Source organism: Sapajus apella, unplaced genomic scaffold, assembly GCF_009761245.1.
Source record: "Sapajus apella isolate SASKATOON/1434 unplaced genomic scaffold, GSC_monkey_1.0 scaffold119, whole genome shotgun sequence".
NCBI classification, from domain to species: domain Eukaryota; kingdom Metazoa; phylum Chordata; class Mammalia; order Primates; family Cebidae; genus Sapajus; species Sapajus apella.
In genome coordinates this window covers 3,532,449-3,545,819 of record NW_022437059.1, presented here as the reverse complement: position 1 = coordinate 3,545,819, position 13,371 = coordinate 3,532,449, and the positions used below count along the sequence as shown (strand labels likewise).

Genomic DNA, 13,371 nt, shown 5'->3' with positions numbered 1-13,371 from the left:
GGCGCCTGGCGACGGAACGAGGCTCTGTCTCAAAAAAAATAAAATAAAATAAAATAAAATAAATAAATAAAAATTCTCTCTTCTAGCTAGTTTGAAATATACAGTATAAATTAATATACATTATTGTATACATGTATGTTAATATATGTTTATACATAGTAATATACATTATTGTTAACTCTAGTCATTCTATTGTGCTATCAAACACTTGATCTTATCTCATTTAATCTTCACACCATTTATATTTCTCAAAATCCTCTCTTTTGAAATAGACAGTCCATTATCATTAACTATAGTGACCTTTCTGTGCAATAGAGCACCAGCACTTATTCCTCCTATCCAGCTGCAACTGCACACTCATTCACCAGCCTCTCCCCATGCTCCTCCCCATCCTCTCTTCAGCCTCTGGTAACCACCATTCTATTCTCACTTCTATGAGATCAGCTGTTTCACAGAAACGCAATTTTGTGCAGAGCTTTCTTTTCGCAGAGCCCCCCTGCTCGGTGGGGATGCCCTCCGTCTGCTGCTCTTTGTCCCCTAGGGGTCAGAGTTTGCACAGCTGCTTTCCCTGTTTCTTTTTCACATGCCCACCTACTCCCCGACATGGGCTGGAGGATTGTTGACTGCCCAAGGTCTGGATGTCACTCAGTACTGATGACCCAAACTTTCTGCCTCTTCCTGCAGCCGCTAAGCACAGCTGGCGTCCTGAGCTCCTCTTCTACTGCTTCCAGCAGGTCCAGGAATAAGAATCGCTATCGGACCAAAGCCGTGAGCTCTGAGGTGGATGAGAACCTCTTTGGAGATATCAAGGTAATCCTCAACAAGTCCTTCCGAGTCGATGCTACCTGCAGGCAGAGGCCCAAAAATATAGCTCAGGACAAAGCTTATTTCGAGTAACCTTGCTCTCTTAGGTAATTCTCAGATCGAAGACAGAGGGGAATTCTGAGACCTGAGCTGCAAAGCTTTGAGATCTAGTGAGACCTGTATAAACGGGCATCTGGCTTCTACCCTGGAATCTCCCATGTCTTCACAGTGTTTAAAATCTGTTGCAATGTCAAAAGGGAGGCTCAGCTGCAGAGAGTGCAATAGTTGCTCAGTGAGAGCTCCGTGATGGAAACATTGGAGGGCTGATGGGCTAAGCTTGCAGACAAGAGCAACATCTTCCCCCTGCATCCAAGGATAATAGCCTAAGAGTACAACACAAAACCATCCTCCTTTCCCAGTTGCTCAACTGAAACAATTACTTAGCTTTGGGAAATGAGCAGGTCTTTATTTGCAAGTGTTATCTAGACCAAGAGGTTGACAACTCCTTTAGATAAAGAGAGCTAGATAATAGAGCTTTGACTGATTTTGGTACACATGGAGTTTAGTAGGTGAGAAGGAAGAGAGGGAAGGAGAAAAAAAGAATGAGACATGGAGAGAAGGGCAGTAAGAGATTAAGAGAAGGGGAAAAGAGAAAGAGAGACAGCAATCATGGCCTGAATCCCTCTGCCAGTGGGGCAGGTGGGGAAAGGAGAGTTGATGTCTGTCCCTGCTTTTCAACATCTTCATTGTGAATCGAAGAGGGCTCTCCAGAGGAATTAAGATAGGCTTCTTAACTCATGTAGAAGACTCTCACTCTGTAGCAGTTTTCCTATTGGTAAGGGAAAGGATCAACAGAATACTTTATTTGTTTATTTATTTTTGAGACAGAGTCTCCCTCTGTCACCCAGGCTGGAGTGCAATGGCACAATCTCAGCTCACTACAACCTCCACCTCCCTGTTCAAGCAATTCTCCTGCCTCAGCCTCCTGAATAGCTGGGATTACAGGTGCATGTCACCATGCCCGGTTAATTTTTGTATTTTTAGTAGAGATGGGGTTTCACCATGTTGGTCAGGCTGGTCTCGAACTCCTGACCTGGTGATCCACCCGCCTCGGCCTCCCAAAGTGCTGGGATTACAGGCATGAGCCATCGTGCCCGGCCATTTTATTTTTATTTTTTTAAAGACAGGGTTTCACTCCTGTCACCCAGCCTGGAGTGCAGTGGTGCAATCTCGGCTCACCTCAACCTCCACCTTCCAGGCTCAAGTGATTCTCCTCCCTCAGCCTCCCAAGTAGCTGGGACCACAGGTGCACACCACGGCACCCGACTAATTTTTGTATTTTTTGTAAAGTCAGGGTTTCATCATGTTACCCAGGCTGGTCTTGAACTCCCAAGCTCGAGCAATTTGCCTGCCTGGACCTCCCAAAATGCTGGGATTACAGGCATGAGTCACCCCACTGGCCAACATGCAATTTCACTTACATTTTTTGTTTGTTTGTTTGTTTTGGGTACATGTGGAGTTTTCTAGTCAAAGCAAACAGAGATGTGGAATTGGCTGAGTTCTCCAAGAGTAGTCATGCTGGCTGGCAAAGGGGGCTATCAGAAAAATGCCTGTCCCTTGTCCAGTTTCTTTGGACTTATTGGTGGGTAAGAGTTCAGGAAGTCTCTCAACTGGCAGTAGAGGGCAGAAGTGACCTGTGGCATGACTGAGTTGTGCCCACGTGAAAGTAGAGACAGGCACCAGGTGGCAGCAGTACACAGGGGACTGTGGGTGCAAAGTGAGGTAGGACAGGCGGGGCGGTCCCCCTGCCTCTGCTCAGGATCACAGTTGCTGCATTAATGACAGATTCTTTCCTGTGTTTAGACATTTTCTGAAACAAGGGATTTCATTTTCTTGTTATCTAACTCCCTCAGGGTCAGAAAATTTTGAAAAAATAATCATACAGCTAGTCTGTGTTCTTGCTGAATTCTAACTCACTGACCTCCTCACCACCAACTCAATCATCTGGTAGAGAACTACCCTTAGATCTTAAGGGTAGGTTTCTGCAGGTCATTTAGCCATTTCTAATTCCCTCCATATGGCTTTCTTTTTGTGGGGGTGGTGGGGGGTGGGGGTGGTGGTGGTTTAAAGTAATTTAATTGTAAGAAAGAATTTAAAATTGCCAATGTTATAGATTCTAAGAGTCTGTAACCAACTGTATTGGTTCAGACTCATTGTGTGGTCCCAGAGAGACAGTTATTTCTTCTTTCATAAAGGAAAAGCTTTCATGGCGAGAGGAAAACATACAGACCAGAAATTTACTTTCATTCCTAATGATTTTAGACTAGGTATAGACACATTAGTGACCCCCACTCCCTGCTATCCCTGCTATTCTGCAATGAGTCTCTGTGCAAGAACAAGAGACTTGTTCTCAGAAAAGCTGGTCAGGGCCGGGCGTAGTGGCTTACGCCTATAATCCCAGCACTTTGGGAAGCCCAGGCGGGCAGATCACCTGAGGTCAGGAGTTTGAGAACAGCCTGGCCAACTAAAAATACAAAAATTAGCCAGGCATGGTGGCGGGTGCCTGTAATCCCAGCTACTCAGGAGGCTGAGGCAGGAGAATCACTTGAACCCACGAGGCAGAGGTTTTAGTGAGTTGAGATTGTGCCACTGCACTCCAGCCTGGGCGACAGGGCAAGACTCCTCGTCTCAAAAAAAAAAAAAAAGAAAAGAAAAGCTGGTCAGTACAGAACACATCCAGCCATGCTCAGACATAGGGCATCATGCTGCTCTATGCGTGAAACTAGGACTGACCAGGAAGAAGCGGGGATGACAAGCTTCTAAGCTACACTTTGTGAACTCATAGTCCCCAGCCCAGGGCCAGAGCGACAGCCCCATCGTGCTGCTCCGAGATAAGCATACCCTTCGAAAATCTCTCACTGCCGTGGCCTTGGATCGCAAGCCAGAGACTATCCAGCTCATCACTCGGGACATGGTCCGAGAACTCATGTGAGTACACAGTCCTCTGCCCTTCTTTGTCCTGCCCCCATTCTTTTGCTAAGGATCTTTGCAGGGAGATGAGTAAACCCACCTGGTTGCATCCTGTTGGTCCAATCCCCACTTCTTTCCTATTCATTTTCCCCTTTTTGTTTCATAGTTCTTTCTTTCTTCTCCATCCTGGCCTCTCTTGTTTCTCCCATTGTTGTATCTATTATTGCCATTGTCCTTTATTCTCAGCTTCATTCTCCTCCCTTACTTCTGGCTGGCTGCATGAGCTCAACGGGACTGGTAGAGGGGAGGTGCTTAGTGAGCCCTCTCTAAGTCCCCATTAGCGCACACGGTAGAGGGAAGTATCCAGATGAGTCACTTCCTTTCGGCTGCATTTAAGAATCCAAAGCAAAGGGAAACTGACCAGATGCCTCATTAGCCCCCTGGCTTCCTCCCACACTCTAAGGCCATATGAGGAAATTCGCAGGGGCTCCCTGGGTTCTTTTGGTATTAGCTCAGCCCCACTTCCTGACTAGAGCTGCCCCCAGGCTTGAGCCCCTCCTGTGGGGCATAGGCCTAGCTCGGCCATGTGTGGTGAGCCAACACCGGGCGTGGTGGTTTAGCCCTTGTGTTAGTGCATCACTCTCTACAGCCGCTCTCCCTGCTCTGGTTCCACCCGCTAACAACCCGAACTCCCAGAAAATGCTGCCTGTATCACATCTGGGGAGGCACATCTGGGACACACCCCAGGGGCTGTGTTGGACTGCGGACCCTTCCTGAGCATGGCTGGTCAGCCCTGGCATCAAGTGGCCAGATGTGGCTAGAGCCCTGCAGCCACTCCCGGAGCCCGAGGGAGGTTCCTTCTTGGAGCCATCTAGTCGTGAAAACACGCTGGAGGACAAGTCGCTGATTATTTTTCAGGGCTGCTGAAAATAGCATGATCTGCTATCTTAGATTTGGATCACCCCTGGTCACTCCAGATCCCAGGCTGTTTAGGGCCATGCTGCTTTGTGGAACACAAGATCTTGGCTAAGCTGCAAATCCACTCACTCGTTCTGTCCGTCTCCTGGACCACCCTCCCCCAACACACACACACCAGCTTTATTAGATGAGGCTTCACTTCCTGTCTCAGGCCGTCTGTGTCTTATTGGCATGTACTTGTTAAAGTGGCATGTACCTGCCTCACCCAGAAGCAGTTTTCTTCCCACCCCCCTAACTACTCCCTCCCCCATCTTTAATGTATGTCATTTGCTTGTAATCATTATAATTAGCTATTGGTTTGTTGAATGCGTTGGACAGCTAGAAAGGAGAAGTCTATAGACATGTCTCTGGCTATTGTTGATCATAGATTTTAATTAATATTTAGTGTTCAAAGCTTCTCTTTAGGCTGGATGGGCAGGGAAGCTTAGGATTCTAACTAGCATCTCTATCAACCTTGTCTGGCGTCCCCTTGTCCTTTTTATGTCGTCCTTGAGGAATAATCTGTTTTAAAAGTTTAATTCAACAGCTTTGTTTTGAATTCTCCCTCTGGGTCAAGCGCTGTGCCAGAGACTAGGCTGCCAGTGTGGTTAAGACAGAGTTTGTGTCCTGAAGTAGCTCATAAAGGAAACAGCCCGCACGACTGGCTGTGATACAGGCAGGAAGAACAGAGCGCAGTGGGGGCTCAGAGGAGGAAGGGATCTACTGGGCCTTGGTGGGGGCAGAGCGGGCACAGGTGGACATGGTGGTGGGGGGCGGTCAGACAGCTGCACAGAGAAGGTAACGTATGAGCTGGACCTAATAGAAAAAGGACTTAACAAGTCTCTTTTTAGCCTGTAATGCTACCTGATTCCGCGTCCCCCTACCCCCGCCACTTGGAACCTCTACTCCTCAGTGGACCCATGGCACACTTAAAGTTTCTTCTGCCATTGAGGGTGTCCACTGGCATGATGGGGAGAGGGGAAGAGAGCAGAGAAGCCTGAAGTGTGGTGCCGAGAGCTTTCCCTCTCCCCTCCCTAACTTTGTTCATTCTTGTGTCAGTGTTCCCACAGAGGATCCCTCCGGGGAATCCCTAATCATCAGTCCTGAGGAGTTTGAGCGAATCAAATGGGGATCCCATGTCCTGACCAGAGAAGAGCTTGAGGCCAGGGACCAGGCCTTCAAGAAGGAGAAGGAAGCCATCATGGTAGTGAACCTCCATAAGCCTTCACCTCTGCAGAGGCGTGGCAGAATAATAATGCACTGGGGAACTCTCGTTAGGGGACCCTGAAAGGAGACATGAATTGTGTACTTAATGAAGAAATATTGCAGAAAGGAGACCAAAGAGCAATTCCTGAGAGGAGAGGCGGGAGCAACCCGGGCCAACGGGAGGGCTGAGAATGAAGCCAGGCTGTGAAACTTCCCGGTTCTGACAGCATCAGTGGCAGAGGCCACATTGTACTGGGTCACTTGTGGTAGGCAGGCTAGCGCCCAGGGCACAGAATGCATGAAATATCCCCCACTGAGCCAGACTGGTCTCCCTTAGGATGCAGTGGTGACGCGAAAGAAGATCATGAAACAGAAGGAGATGGTATGGAACAACAACAAGAAGCTCAGCGACCTGGAGGAGGTGGCCAAGGAGAGGGCTCAGAACCTCCTGCAGAGAGCCAACAAGCTGCGGATGGAGCAGGAGGAGGAACTCAAGGACATGAGCAAGGTGGGCTCTTTGTCTCTCCCTTCCCTCTGATCACTCACTGCCATACCTCCTCCCTCCTCTTATTCCCGCACTGGACAAGCCAGGGACTGGTGGGGGCTCGGGCAGGGGTGGAATGTGGGGAGGGCTTCACCTGCCATGGTAGTTGCCATGATCACAGGGAGGACTGGCTCTGCCACCTGCTTGCTGTCTGACCTTGGGCAAGTCACTTGCCCTCTCTGAGCCTCACTTTCTTCATCTGTAACTCAAGGGTGGTAAAACTACTTCACAGAGGCTGGGCGCAGTGGCTTACGCCTGTAATCCCAGGACTTTGGGAGGCTGAGGCGGGTGGACCATGAGGTTAGGAGATCAAGACAATCCTGGCTAACATGGTGAAATCCCGTCTCTACTAAAAATACAAAAATTAGCTGGGCACGGTGGCGGGTGCCTGCAGTCCCAGCTACTCAGGAGGCTGAGGCAGGAGAATTGCTTGAACCCGGGAAGTGGAGGTTGCAGTGAGCCGAGATCATGCAACTGCACTCCAGCCTGGGTGACAGAGTAAGACTCCGTCTCAAAAACAAAAAACAAAACAAAACTACTTCGCAGAATCGTTGGCAGGATGAAATAAGCTAATAGATGGGAGAGGCTTTGTGAGCTTGTGAGCTGTGGATTGGTAAATTACATGTGAGGTGTCACTTTTATTTTTATCCTGCTAGTTCAGTTCTGGCCATATAGGGTGGCCGAGTCAATTGGATGCTTTTTGAAGTACCCAAAGCTCTTCCTTTGGCTGAGCGCTTAAAGACCAGAGGCTCATTTGAATTCTGTCATAACTCATTTGCCTGTGGTCCACTTCCTTACCAAATGAAAAGGGCTGAATCCCCAATCCCTTCACCTCTGATTTCTGTCTCTCAGGTAAATCTTCTCTACGTATGCCTCCTTTACTTTTCTAAAGGTTTTACTTTTGGGTTCTTATTATGGGCCCGTGTTTTTCATTCCTTTTGTGTCATGTTGGGCTCTTCCAGCTTAAAAATCCTGTGGCCTGGCCTCTGCAAGAGTGTCTTAGCTCCTCTGAGGAGAACAAGGGGTCTAACCTGGAGTTCATGGGTCCCTAAGTGAAACAATGGACCTCTGAGGTTTTATAGAAATTTTGTGTGTATATATGTAAGTGAATCTGATGGAGGAGAGGGCCTATTGCTTTCATCATATTTCCAAAGCATGACCCATTACCACCAAAACCCTAAGATGCGGCTCCCTGAAAGATGCTATTCCAGGTCCTTCCTTGCACAGACCCTGGCAGCTAGCAGGAGGCCAGTAAATGTTTGAGCTGAACTATATTAAGGGGAAAGGTAAATATAAGAACGTTCTTATTTCCCTGGACTTGTGAGCAGTCATGCACACCCAACATGCTCAGCAGCACAGCATTCTGTTTCCATTTCTTCCCCTTAAACTTACCATCCCCAGGCCTAGTGCCACAGTTTTATCTTCAATCTCCAGATCATCCTCAATGCTAAGTGCCATGCCATCCGGGATGCCCAAATCCTGGAGAAGCAGCAGATCCAAAAAGAACTGGACACAGAGGAGAAGCGGTTGGATCAGATGATGGAAGTGGAGCGGCAGAAATCCATTCAAAGGCAGGAGGAACTGGACAGGAAGAGGCGGGAGGAAAGAATTCGGTAAAGATGTGGTTTCTGCATCTCTCTCTCTAAGCTATTTCTATGTATCTTTAGGTCCATGAAGCCCAGCAAAGAGGGAAGAGATAAACGATCATTTCTGTCATCTACTTATTATCTGATAACTTTATGAAGTGATACATAGAATCATAGAACTTTTTTTTTTTTGAAAGGGAGTCTCACTCTGTTGCCCAGGCTGGAGTGCAGTGGCATGATCTCAGCTCACTGTAACCTCCACCTCCTGGGTTGAAGCAATCCTTCTGCCTCAGCCTCTCAAGTAGCTGGGATGACAGGCACGCACAACCACACCGGCTAATTTTTGAATTTAGCAGAGACGGGGTTTCACCATGTTGGCCAGACTGGTCTTAAACTTCTGACCTCAGGTGATCCGTCGGCCTCAGCCTCCAAAGTGCCGGGATTACAGGCATGAGCAACTGTGCCTGACCCGAATCACAGAACTTTTAAAAGCTTATTTCCATTTCCTCGGAGGCACTTCACCATCTGGCTGCGATCAATCTCGTTTCTCACTCCTATCTGCCATGTGCTCTGTGCTTTCTCCTAGGCCTCAAACATGCCAGGCCTGGTCACAAGTTTTGATTCTTTGTTGTTCTCTCTTTTTTTGAACATCCTTCTCTTTCCTTTTCCTCCTGGAAAATGCTCTCTACTTCCTTTCATATACAGTGTTGCTGTCGCCTCCCTCATGTCACCAGGTAGGCTTCGTGGCTCCCTTCTCTTTCCCGTCACTCTGTGTTTAGACTCCAGCTCCCCACTCTTGTGCTGTGGCTCTCTGACCCTCCTAGATGCTATGCTCCTTGGGGACAAGTCCTATCATATCCATTTCTGTAGCTTCTGAGCCTAGCAGAGTGTTAGGCCTGTAGTAGGTGCTTAATTCATGTTAGGATGAATGAATCCAGTCTCCCCTTCATTTTGGGCAGAGAAGGACAAGTCCCAGAGCAAGTAAATTATAGAATAATAGTGTACTAGATTTAGAACACCAACCATACCATATATGAATTACCTCTATAAATAATCCTTGTGCCACACCGAATGGCCGTTTTATCTCCCCAACTGTATTCTGTTCTCTGGACCCATTCATCTCTGTGCTGGGTATATTATACCTGCTACATTCACCTCTGCATTTCTGGTAGGCACCTGGTATACTATAGTAGGTTCTCAGTAAAAGGTTATTTAGTGGCTAAGTGGCTGTCCGTCTTCTGCACAAACAGCTCCAGCAAAGTCTCATTCGACAACTGTAATGATTTGTGCTGGTAATATATTGAGCCCAAACCTGTTTTCATGGAAGCCTTTTACTCTTTACTCCTGTTTATTTCATCTGGAGTCATGAAGCCATTCAAGCACTCCATCTGAATGTGACTCTCATACTCTTTCCTCTTGATTCTTATCCTAATCTGTGTCTCCTGTCATTCTTCCAGCCTTTACTCATATGTCAAGGGGTCTATGCTTCCAGGTTTATTGACATCCCACTAACACATAGGGAATCACTGGCAAACCTCTTGTAGACCCTGGTTTTTTTTTTTTTTTTTTTTTCCTGTTCGGCTAGCTTCCTACGGTTGCTCTGGGAAGACTTGGGAGGTGGTAGGACTTCAGAAACTCTTTATATACTGGAAGGTAGAATGTGCTTTATCAAGTGGGGTGCCCTCTTGGGCAAAAAAATAAAGAAGGAGAATCTCAGGAAGAGTGAGCCTTAGAACGAGGAGCTCAGGAGAAAGAAGGCTGACCCTTGAGGTCCTTCTTGGAGGAAGGACTTTGGTCTGGGCTCATGAAGCATATCGATGTTTAGGGGGCACTTGTCAAATTGTTTCTGTGACATCACCCATCTTGGGAGTTGTTTGGGTGGAGGTTGGACCCTGGGAGACGTGGACCCTGGGTGTCTAAGACCTGGTGGTTCTGTTCTCTCCTAGAGGAAGGCGGCAAATTGTGGAACAGATGGAAAAGAACCAGGAGGAGCGATCGCTGCTTGCTGAGCAGCGGGAGCAGGAGAAGGAGCAGATGCTGGAGTATATGGAGCAGCTCCAAGAGGAGGATCTAAAGGTAACAGGCCAGACAGACGATGCCACGTTTCACCAGCAGCAGCAGCATCAAAACCCTTCAGGACTCTGGGCTTTCAGGGTGTGACTGATTTTTCTGTCACATCATCACCTTCTACTTTTTATTGCCATGTTAAATATTTATTTCACCACGGTGTCATGCTGGGGGATGAGCAGTGATTTGGATAGATATTGTCCCTTCCTTCCAGGGACTTGGGGTCCAAGACTGACGTATCATTGTGAATAGGCACATAAAGGATATATATGGCTACATGCTTTGCACAAGTAAACATAGGGATGTTTTATAGTCTTCCTTCAATCATCTAGGGATATTACACACTTTATGATAAACAGTAGCAATATTTTAGTTCCAGGCTCCCTGCTGTTACTTCACTCAAAGTACATAGCATCCCATTGTCATTAATTGTGTTGTGAAGTCAAATCTTTTCTTCCTGTTAGTCCAAATAAAATTGGTAGGCATATCTATTGCAAAAGAAATGATGACATACCTGCCCAAACTAAGAAGATTTAAAAAGTCCTTTTCTATGTGCCTTCTCTGGGCTGTAGCAATGTATAAAACTCTTTAGCACAGTGAGGGACATGGCAGGCACTTGGAAAATTTATTTTTTTCCTTCAGTTTTTTATTTTGAAATTTTTTTGCACACACAGAAAAGTTGAAAAACTTGTATCACACCCATAAACTCTTCATCTAGATTTAATGATTATTAATCATTTGCCTTACTTGCTTATTTCTTTCTAGGTGTATATACGTATTTTTTACTGTTAAACTACTTGAAAGTAAGTTGCAGATATCTTGACACTCTGCCACTAAATGCTTCAGCCTGCAACTCTGAAGAACAAGGACACTCTTTTACATGTCACCAATACCATTATCACCTCCTCCATCAAAAACTCGAATTCAGTGATTCCATAATACTGTCGAATATTTAATCCACACTCACATTCCCCAATTGTTCCAAATATGTCTTTCTGGCTTTCTTGTTTCCAAACTAGACATTAATCAAGGTTTGCACATTGCATTCAGTTGTATTTCTGTAGTTTGTTTTCATCTAGAAGAGTTCCCCCATTCATTCATTCATTCATTCATTCATTCATTTCTCCATTCTTTTTATAACACTGATATTTTGAAGCAGCTAGGCCAGTTGCCTTTAATAATATCTCACATTCTGAATTTGTATGATTGCCTCCTCATGGTGCCATTTAACTTGTGGGACACGTATTCTTTTATGGTTCTCCTCCTTCCCCGTGTTTATGAATTGTCAAGTTGTCATCAGCCAGTGCATCTAATGGTGGTGAGTGACAGTGGCCATGAAGAGTCCTGCAGGTGGGCAGACGTGTAATTATGAAGCCTTCTCACCACACCTGCAGTGTGAGGATCTGCTAGAGAAGTAGAATGAAGATCGCCTTGGTAGTTAGGGAAACTGAAGGGGCAGGTAGCCCTGTGAGCTGCATGAGGAGAACAGCAGGGTAAAGACAATGAGAGACCTGGCCAAGTTACTTTATTTCCTGGCTCAGGGGAGAGAGAGTGGGAAAGGACCAAGAAGGAAAGGCATGGGGCACATAAGCAGGGTAGTGGGTGAGAAGTGAAGATGGGAAAATCCAACTGGATGTGGGGAGTGGGAATGGGTCAGCTCACTGAGGAAGTTCTAGGAGTCCATGAGTCAGCACTGATGTTGTGTCATTATCGTTTTAATGTCCTTCTAACAGGCACTCCCGGAGTCTCCAGGGAGTATTATTAGGCAATTTTAAGGTAGAAATCTGTGCCTTCCCGGCTTTAGACCTACTGTATCATCTCCTGGTGGTACGAGGGGTAGCGTTTCCCACCTTGCTAGCGAAGTGGAGGAGAGTGAAGGGAATTAGTTTATCTGGGGTTGCTTTGGGATGGCTTCAAAAGAAATCGGGAAAGTCTTTTGGTGTCTTAGAAATGAAATGAATCAACAAAAACAATCCAAAAAATAAATAAATAGGGAAATAAGTAAATAAATACATGATTGCGTGTGTGTCAAACGTCAGAAATCAACAGCATCTTTAGCTTCGATGGCCAGTGAGATTAAATGATGTCTGTGATACAAACGGCAGGCCTAACGTCAGTGAGAAGCAGTTAGAAAGGAAAGAAGAAAGGGAGAAGGGGGAAAAGGAGCGTGGAGTTGGAGGGGCAGAAGGGGAAAAGTGGAGTGAGCAAAGAAGTGAGCATGTTGAGAGAGAGGGAACGTCTGTGACTCATGAACCACGAGGACCTCAGAGGCAGTCATCACACGACTCTGGTTCAGAAGGCTTCCTGAAGGGAGGAGCCCTGAACTGGGCAGTGAGCCAAGCTGGCAGAGAGCGGGCACTAGAGAAAGACCCGCAGGGAGAGTTACCTTGGTCGGATGAATCAAGGCAGCAGCTGGGCTGAGGAAGAGCTAGAAGGCCAGGGAGGGATTTAGTCTTTGGAGAAATGGATAGAGCTGGAAACAGTGTGGGAGGTAGCGTGAGTTAACCATAGAAAAACTTAAAGCGAGGAGCCTGAGATTGATTGGAGGTGACTGGGGGGGGCAGCTGTTCCCCTAATTCCAATGCCCCTTTGCACCTGAGAATGCGCTTGGCTCAGAAGTGGTCTGATCATTGAGAGCTGTTGAAGGCTCAGGGCTGGGAAAGGGAGGGGGATCCTTCCTTAAAAAGGACCTTGTTCACATTGGCACTCTGATCTCCATCACATGTTTCTCTGTGTCTAAGAACTTTTTTTTCCTCTCTCTCACATGCCACTCACTTTGTTCCCACCTTCCTTGCCTCATTTAGCAATAGTTTATTGAATATTTGGTATCTTCCTTGCATTGGACTACACGTCGTTGGGGAAGAGAGGATATGTGACACGATGCCCCTTGTCCTGTAGCTGGGGCAGAGCAACACATATGAAATGAGTGGGGACCTGCAAGGCAGCATATGATCACCTTGCAAGAGGTGTGGAACCATCTTAAGTGCAGAGGGAATTCAGAAATGGAGAGAGAAATGAAAGTTGAGGCAATCAAGCAGGATTTCCAGAGCAGGTTGAAATTTTAATTCACGCAGAACATGTTTCAGGATTTTAGCCCTGGACATTATTATCTGTGTGGCTGATGGGCAAGTCATGTCACTGCTAGGCCTTAGTTTCTTTTTTTTTTTTTTTTTTTTTTTAGGACGGGGTTTTTTTCTTTTTACCCAGGCTGGAGGGCAATGGCACGATCTCGGCTCC

The 13,371-nt window shown here is 46.7% G+C and overlaps 1 protein-coding gene across 1 annotated transcript in view; it reads left to right on the top strand.

Moving 5' to 3' along the window:
* The first annotated feature begins 344 nt into the window (after positions 1–344).
* The window catches only part of CFAP45 (cilia and flagella associated protein 45), a 27,654-nt gene continuing 14,627 nt past the window's right edge, over positions 345–13,371 (top strand). Inside the window, exons 1-6 of the mRNA XM_032260820.1 lie at positions 345–810; positions 3,650–3,792; positions 5,791–5,935; positions 6,275–6,445; positions 7,916–8,094; positions 10,014–10,225. Of these exons, the coding sequence (XP_032116711.1) occupies positions 604–810; positions 3,650–3,792; positions 5,791–5,935; positions 6,275–6,445; positions 7,916–8,094; positions 10,014–10,225 (1,057 nt within the window). The 5' untranslated portion in view covers positions 345–603. The remainder of the gene's footprint in view (positions 811–3,649; positions 3,793–5,790; positions 5,936–6,274; positions 6,446–7,915; positions 8,095–10,013; positions 10,226–13,371) is intronic.